The 8,495-nt window shown below is 39.6% G+C and overlaps 1 protein-coding gene across 1 annotated transcript; it reads left to right on the forward strand.

Moving 5' to 3' along the window:
* Positions 1-1,298: 1,298 nt before the first annotated feature.
* Positions 1,299-8,295, forward strand: QNG1 (Q-nucleotide N-glycosylase 1). The gene is made up of 4 exons (XM_050329777.1): positions 1,299-1,697; positions 2,679-2,938; positions 6,213-6,408; positions 7,625-8,295. Exons 1-4 carry the CDS (start codon positions 1,361-1,363, stop codon positions 7,855-7,857), a joined length of 1,026 nt encoding a protein of 341 aa, XP_050185734.1. The 5' UTR covers positions 1,299-1,360; the 3' UTR covers positions 7,858-8,295.
* The last annotated feature ends 200 nt before the right edge of the window (positions 8,296-8,495 follow it).

Here is an 8,495-nt window from a genome sequence, read left to right on the forward strand (position 1 = left end):
TTCTTGGTGGTCATTTTTCTTCAGGTCTACATAAGATAATAACTAAAATGGATACACCTAGTTTGGTTGGGTTTTTTTTCCCCATGTGAATTAAAGTTGCTGTTAAGCTTGCTCTTCAGCTTCCTTGATATAGATGGAGTTATGTGGGGTTTTTTGACAAATTAAAGAAATCGTGTGAAAACAATGACTGCTTTGCTGTTTGGGAAAAAAAAAGGTGAAAATATTCACGCAAACGTTGTGTAAAACTTGACATTTTTGCAAGTGTTTGGCCCTTTTTGCAGTACATATATATATTGGTGACAGTATATAAATAAAATATTTTAAAACTTTGTGATGTCACTGAGTAAACAGTGGTAAAGTACACCTGGTTATAGACAGCTTGCTTAATGCAGATAACACTGTTAGAAATGACAGTTGCTCTACCATTACTGAATAAATTATAGCTGTTTACTGAGCTTTTTTTTGTATGAGGTAGAAATTGCAAATTGGCAAATTGACAGTATCTAACTCTGTAACTTTTTAATTGTATGCAAAACTTAAACCTGTTTGGTTTCCCAGATGTATGTTGAATTCCATAAGAATTATTTGTGAGAAATTAAAAAAAATATAAAGCCTCTGGATATCTCATGTAATACCTTGGCATTTGTATTTATAGTTAAAAGTTTAAGTTTACTTCCTGAATAAAAACAAATTAAAAACTGTAGAAGTGTGTTGCACCTACAGATATGATGGGTCCAGACTAAGCCTGGGTTCTTGTGTTGTTTTGGTTGTGGGGGTGGTTTTTTCCCCCATGGTTGGAGTGTTGATTGAGCTTGGCCTTTTTAGTGCAGCTACTCCTTAAATGGAATGGTAAAGTCAAGGAGCTTTACCAGAGACATTACATGTAAGGCTGGCCTACTTCGTGGAGCTGTAACAAATCTGTAGACAGTAAACTATGCCATCACCTTGTGTTTTGTCAGCGGGAAGGCGGCTGGCACCTGGCTGGTTAAGCAACGAACCTCAGTTAGAGGAAGAAGTCTACAATCGAGGCAAAGGTTTTGGGCAAAACGCAAGTGAACTGGAACAATAGCCGAATTTTGTGTGCCTCCGACGTGGGTGTGTTCGGAAGAGCGGGGTTGTGGGCGGTCGTTAGTTTTGTGCTTTCCTGTTTAAATTGGAGAGGTTTGTGTCGGCAGCAGAGCCTGTGTGCTGCCGCAGCCGGGCGGGCAGCGGGGCCCAGCCTGAGGCTCCCCCGCCCCGGGAGCCGCACGGGCCCGCCCCCCGCGCGCCTGCGCACGGCCGTGTCCCCGCGGGGGGGGCGCGGAGCGGGGCCGGAAGCGAGGAGCGCTGGGCCGCGCAGCGTGCTCGTGTCCTGCCCGGCATGGAGGGGTTCCCGTCCCCCCTGGAGTCCGCCAAGTTCATCGCCGACCACAGCAAAGATGTCTTCGTGGACGAGGAAGGGGTGCGGCGGGTGGCGGAGAGCCTGTTTGACAAAGCCTCGGCCACGGAGTTCGGACTGGCGGGGTGGAAGAGTCTCCACGAGTTGAACCCCCGGGCCGCCGACAAGGAGGCTGTGGACTGGGTGTTCCTGGTGGACACCCTCAACTTCTCCTTCTGGTCCGAGCAAGAGGATCAGAAGTACCTGGTGAAGTACAAGGATAAAACCTACAGTGGCTACTGGTCCCTCTGCGCCGCCGTCAACAGGGCCCTGGACGAGGGTCAGTGAGTGCCGGGGGAGCGGGGCCGGGCGGGGGCAGCAGGGCTAGGGGCGACAGAAGCCCAGCGCCAAGGGTAAAACTAAGACGGCGCCTCGGAAGCGGAACCCGCTGCTGTGAAAGGCTGCTCGCTGTTTCGGTAGCCCTGTGTGTGCGGTCCGTCCCGTAGAACTCGGGGGAGGTAACTGGAGGCGCTTCCAAAACATCCTCGCACTGAAGCTACCTAACTTTTGGCTCTGGGTTATCTCTTCTATTCGAAAGACTTTAAAGGATTGGCAGTAGTCAGCTGTGGGTGACTTCACGTGTGTTCTTAGGATAAATCCTGTATTTCCATGACTGACAAAAAAATTAGGCTTAAACAGAATCCTCTGGACTAAGCTCATACCAGAGCAAGCTCCAGTAAGTCTGAAAACCCATATGCCTCTAAAACCAGTATTTTAAAGTTTTGTATTTAAAAATAGGACTTTAGCACTCACGCTTGTTGCTGTCCTCAGGAAAAAAAATCTGTTTGTAGGTATAAAGGAAAGTTTTAATTCATTTTCTACATGGTTGGTTGTAAATTGAGGGGATATTAGCATTAAGACACTTTGTAAATGGACAACGTGATACGGTTTCAAGGGAAAACAGGCCTATGCTGAGTACTCTAGCTATATTACTGACTATATTTGCCAGCATGCTATGTAAACACTCCACTCAAAATACAAAGACTAAGCTGCTGGGAAAAGTTGTGTACAAAATGTAAGAAAGGGTCCATGGTTGCCTGCTGGAAATGGTTCTCTACAGAAGGAAGTTTTGTGTGCACTCACAAATTTCATTTCGAGCAGCTCTGCGAGTGCTGTTATCACTGAAAACTAAGGTGATTGTAAGAGTTGATAAGAGTTTTTAGATCTTCCTGTACAAGTGCTTTCATCTGTAGCAGACCATGGTGCTAGGTTCTGGGATATGTTATGATAGCCTAAACGTCTTATTTTCACTTTTCTGAAGGAATACCTATCACCAGTGCATCATATTTTGCCACCATGACGCTTGAACAAGTGAGGCATGTATTTCGCTCTGACACAGAAGTGCCTATACCTTTGATTGAAGAAAGACATCGGGTGCTGAATGAAAGTGGAATAGTTCTGTTAGAGAAGTTTGGAGGATCTTTCCTTACGTGTGTTAAAATGAGTGAGAAGAGTGCTCAGAAACTACTACATCTCATACTGGAAAATTTTCCTTCTTACAGAGATGTAGCTGTATTTGAGGTAAGCTAGTTCTAAATCTCTGAAAACAAAATCCTGCAATTTAGTAACAGTAAAAGAGTCTTGTATAGTGTACAACTAGGCAGGAAAGGAGTCACTTTTTTTCCCACCAGAGGAGTGCCTTTTTTTTTCATATGCTCTCTGTCTTCATTACTTTGTTGTAATTTATTTTGATATACTCCAGGTTCCCAATTAGATCACGCCTCCTGTGTACTCCTTACTCGTGCATGGTATTTGAGATAATTCCTACCTGAAAAATCAGAGTATTTTTTCCTTTTTTTCACTTCCCTTGAATTGCTGCCAACCCTACTTGCCCCATCTTCTCTCTTCTTTTACCTTGAGGTTTTCCACAGCTAATGAAGGAGACAAAACTGGCAGTATTAATGTACAGCTACTGGGATTCCACCCTATAACTGTTGTTGATTCAACAGGCCTTGCACAAGTGACTACAGGTTAGAAGTAACTCCTACTTTCATCAGTGTTGACAGTATACTAAAGATTTTTGGAGCTGTTTTCCTGAAAGAAACTGATGGGAAGTTAACAGAGTCCATCTGGTATTTTCTGTCTCCCAGTTTCTCCAATACATTTAGCATCTGTGACATATGCTGCTCCTGTGCTCAGTTGTGTGCAATTGTATTCAGCTGTTACATCATTAAGTCCAAAAAACTATTTAAGTAATAGTGTAGCCTATACTAATAGTCTGTGCAGTCTTTTTAAGGTAGCTCCTTGGAATACCAGTCACTGGAGCTTGGAACCTGTTGCATTTACTATCCTTCAGTAGGTGGCATGATTATATTTTCCTTTGTCTCCTGCTATGAAGTAAGATATGTTTACATGAAAAATCAGAGGTTCTTTCTAATTAATCTTTGAAGATATTGGTTTAGTTTATATGGTGGGTTTTTTTACATATAAAGTAATATTTTGACAATTTTTATTACCAAAAAGGAAATATTTTGCAAGTAAAGTGATAGAGTATTTTCTTATCTTTATAGTGACTGTATTCATTGACGTTATGTCTTTCATGAGATGATGATGAGTGCTTTGTAAAGCAAGCCTCCCTAAAAGCAGCAGCAGACTACAGAATGAAAAGGTGTTCCAAAAATGACCCCAGACCGTAAGCAATGACATAGTAATAAAGCCTGTTGCATGAATATGGAAGCTATTCTTCTGCTTTCAGTAAGCAAGATCTCTATTTTGAAGGTGGTGACGTGGATCACATTTTCAACATCATTCTATGGCAGCAGGTTGAGGTCTCACAAGTAAGACTTTGTGTTCAGCAAAGGGTTAAGAGGGAACTGGAAAGATGGTGAGACATCCAAGAGCAAACCAGTGCTTTTACAGCACTACATGTAGCTCTACATAGTAGAAATACACATGATTATAAAATAAATTATACATTAGAATCATACTGTCACAGACTGTTACAATTGTCCTAAGTTCTGACCTTCTAGGGGAACTTCTAAAATAAACACAATTATTTGGCTATACAAACACATACACAAAATATTTTCCAAAATTACATGTTTAATTTTAGGAATTGCCTGTGTTTGTTTCTTCTGAAAAAGGAAATGCAAAGCAAACCCAAAATTTCCAAAACATTTTTTTCTCTTTGGGTGGATAGTTCGTATTTAGATGCTGTGCTGCATTTGATTCCCAACAGAAGTTTAAATTTTACACTACTTTAAACTCACATATCAGGGGTTTTGTGTTCTGACATAGACATAGTGGAGTCCTTTTAATCTTCCAGTCATTGACATTTCATATATGAATCTTTTATTTACCATTACCTGGGACTGGGGTTGTAAAATTCTGATGATCTTCGTGTTCTTTGCTGTTTTTATTTACTAGCTGCACTATCACATTTTGTTCTTTGCCAACACAGTACTCCTCCTAACCTTTAATATCAGTAGGCCGTAATTAGATGTATCCCTTGGTACTAGCACATTGTATTGGAGAAGACATAAGTGTCTCTGTATGTGGTAGCTTTTCATGGAAAGGAAGTGTGTTGCAGAAAAAAAAAAAGCAGCATAGTTGTATTGTCACCTTGTAAAAAGTTCAGTTCCTTGGACAAATTGTTTCACAGAGTGAATCACACACTGGGTAAAGTTGGAAGGGACTGCAGTGGTCATCTGGTCCAAGCTGCCTGCTCAAGTGGGCCATCCTAGAGCACATGGCACAGGATTGTATCCATATGGTTCTTGAATATCCCCAAGTGAGGGAGATTCCACAACCTCTCTGGGCAATCTGTTCAGTGCTCAGTCACCTGTACAGTAAAGAAGTTCTTCCTCTTTGAGATGTGGTATCATCCACCTAATGCTTTCCTTGCTTTTTCTGTTGAAAATAATAGTGGGAAAATTTAATAGAAATGTTTGTAAACTGTGGTGGCAGTAAGGTGGCAGAAAAAGACTGGAAATAAGTCGAATCCCCAGCTATGTGTAATTCAGGTTAACCATTCCAGTTACATATTGTTTAGCACATGTTGTCAAAAGTCAAATATCTCATCTAGCTATAAAGGGAGGGAAAAAACACAACCCACTAATACTTTTTTCCCCTAAAGATGCAGATGCAGTCACACATTGCATTCATCATAGTGTGAAAACCTCAATAGCTTGTCATTAGTTTTTACCCTTGTGAGTAGTCACAAAAGCCTGTAAATCATTAGCATGATTAGAACAAACCAAAAAGTTTATGACAAAAATAGAACCATGCACGTTATCTAGGAAAATATTGTATATGTAAGTACATCTTCCACTGGAATTAATTTTCCACTCTCCTCTGCACAGCACAGAGGAGCAGTCATTAAACTTTTCGTAGAATTTTATTTCTTTAACATTACAGATAAATTGATTAATAAAATGTTGTAATTGTCTAATCCAACATATGCCTATTATGCTTTTCTTGTCAAATTAAAAGGTTGGATGAATGCTTAAGTGTCTGAAAATTAATGTTTGCTGGACTTTCAAGTCCAGTGTTTGCCAAGTGGACGTATACCAACATGAATGTGTTCTGAGATTCAAGCAGATACTAAACAATTTTTATTCCACTGCAGTGAATTCTAAGATGTTATTCTTTTATTTCAGTTTATTTATGAGCATTCCATGTAATCCTTGTTTGTAGTTTGGTATTTTTTATATTTTAAGGTGTTTCAGAGTGTTGCACTTTTATTCTGTTCTAGTTAACTAATATGCTTAACCATATTATAACTATAACTTCATGTTATTCACTATATTTATTGATGTTTCAGGCACTTAAATAATCCATAAATTTCTTTCTTCAGAAAAAGAAGGTGTCTTTCTACAAACGAGCACAAATACTTGTGGCTGATACATGGAGTGTATTAGAAGGCAAAGGAGATGGCTCTTTTGATGATATTTCTAGTCTAACAATATTCGCAGACTATAGAATTCCTCAAGTTCTTGTTCACTTAAAAGCAATGAAGTATTCTGAAGAATTAATGAAGAAACTACGTGAAGGTTTGTTTTGCCCTTACTAATATTAAGTAATCCTACCTCTTGATATGGTAGACTAAAGCTAGTTCTAAAATGTAATGTTTTGTCCATGTAAGGGTTATGTACATTTTTTTCCTCCAAGGAACAAGGATTTCTTACATAGTGATGAGGTAACAGGAAGGAACTTTTTCCCTAACATGATTTTGAATGAAGTTTTAAGGTTTCTTTCTATAGAGACTTAACTGTTCTGTAGATTAAACATTGATAAGGGAGGGATTAAAGAAACTCTAAACTAGTTGATTTCCAAGGTTTTGAAGGGCTGCTGCTGCCAAAACCGTCTTTCAGCATGAGAATGGTAGTGATTTTTGAGGTTTACATAAAAGAAGCAATGATTTCTTCATTAATTCAAAGGTGAATGTAAAAGCATGGGAATTCCTGTTTATTTGTACTGAACTTCTAGTTAACAAGCAAAGCAATATTATAAGGGTCCATTAAAAAAATACTGCTTTAAATGAACTTAATTGCATATAACTAGAGTCTCGTTTTTTAAGCATGGTTCCAACTTCCAGTACTTATTAAGCATGATCTTTTGTGAATCAAAAAAATAAGCCAATCCATTTTCCACTTTAAAAATACTGTATTTAGGATAAGGCTGTTGTTATGCGATTGTAGAATTACTCAGTAAGATAAACAGATGAATGCAACTGTCCATGGATCTTAATAGAATGGCCATATGTATATATATGTCTATGTGTGTATCTGTATATTAAGTACACTAGGTGGGCTTTTTCTCTTTCCATGAATCCTAATGAGAACATTCCCATTCAAGTCATTCCAGTGGTTCTCTTTACATTAGGTTTGGGGGGGGGTTATTTGTTTTTAATTTTAAAATCTTAGTGTTACCCTGGCAGAAAATAAACTATAAAATATAGTAACTACATACTAAAAGGTATACTTCATAAAAGACTATCCTTTTTGTCTCCACAAGCAAAGAAATGGTCATATGATGTGTAGTATAGCCTCTTCTGTTACTTTAATTGAATGGGAGGTAAACTTCTAAGTGCATATGGTAAAATTAAAGTAATCATTAGAAAATTATTGTTAACAGTTATAGTGTAAGTCATGACAACTGGATTCTTGAACAGAATAAATATGAAGGGGGAAAAAATGAGCAAATTCAGGCAGTCCTTGTCTTTCTGTCTCTTGCATATAAATGTATTGCTGTCTCTTGTGTCTACAGGAACACTTTTCCAGTCTGGAGACAAAGAGGAGGTGGAGATCCGTGGCTGTTCTATTTGGTGTTGTGCATTGATTTGTAAGCACCTGCAGGAGCTCTATCAGAAGAAGGGTCAGGACATGCGTGAAAAGATCAATGCAGTTTTACTTGATTATTATCTTTGGGACTATGCCAGGGACCACAGGGAAGACATGAAAGATATTCCGTTTCACCGAGTACGGTGTATATATTACTAAATCCAGTCTGATAGCTGTTGTATTGTTGCATTATCTTTTGAACTGCAGTTTTGCTTTTCATACAGTGGTTTTTCATGTACTAACTTGGAGCTGGTTAAATCAAATATTTGTTTTCTGGTGATGTATTAACAACTGGCTTTTTTTTTCCTTTTTTTTTTTTTTCCCTTTTCTCTTAATCTTTTGCTTGTCCTGACTGGAATAAACAGTGTATACTTTGCCAGACAGCCCACGTTAATGCAGGGTTTATTAGTCCTGTTTCGAGCTCTGTATTTGTGTGTGTACCTGCGTATGTGAGCATACCTGGTGGTGCACCTCGCCTCCCCCTGGCTGGTGCCCTGTGCTGGCCCATCCCCTCTCACACCAGGGTGCTCGGCACACGTTCAGAGGTGAAAGCAGAACTGTCCCATTCATCCAATAAATACTGTGTTGACAGATGTGGCACAGAGTGTGTCTGTGTTTTCACTGGTGTGGGCAGCCCCTGAGAAAATGGGAGGGTAGGGGGCTCACTTGCTGCAGGGAGGGAAGGAGGGAAAGAATCAGAAAACCATTTAGGTTGGAAAAGACCTCTGAGATCATCGACTCCAACCTATGACCGAACACCACTTTGTCAACTGGAACATGGCACTAAGTGCCATAAC

This window comes from Myiozetetes cayanensis, unplaced genomic scaffold (genome assembly GCF_022539395.1).
Source record: "Myiozetetes cayanensis isolate MyiCay16 unplaced genomic scaffold, myiCay2020 scf4, whole genome shotgun sequence".
Classification (NCBI taxonomy): Eukaryota; Metazoa; Chordata; class Aves; order Passeriformes; family Tyrannidae; genus Myiozetetes; species Myiozetetes cayanensis.

Bases quoted from the DNA above. Each gene is read 5' to 3' on its own strand.
- QNG1 (XM_050329777.1), top strand. From the start codon at position 1,361: ATGGAGGGGTTCCCGTCCCCCCTGGAGTCCGCCAAGTTCATCGCCGAC. The intron at 1,698-2,678 runs GTCAGTGAGTGC...ACTTTTCTGAAG, and splicing joins CAACAGGGCCCTGGACGAGG to GAATACCTATCACCAGTGCA. The intron at 6,409-7,624 runs GTTTGTTTTGCC...TTGTGTCTACAG, and splicing joins AATGAAGAAACTACGTGAAG to GAACACTTTTCCAGTCTGGA.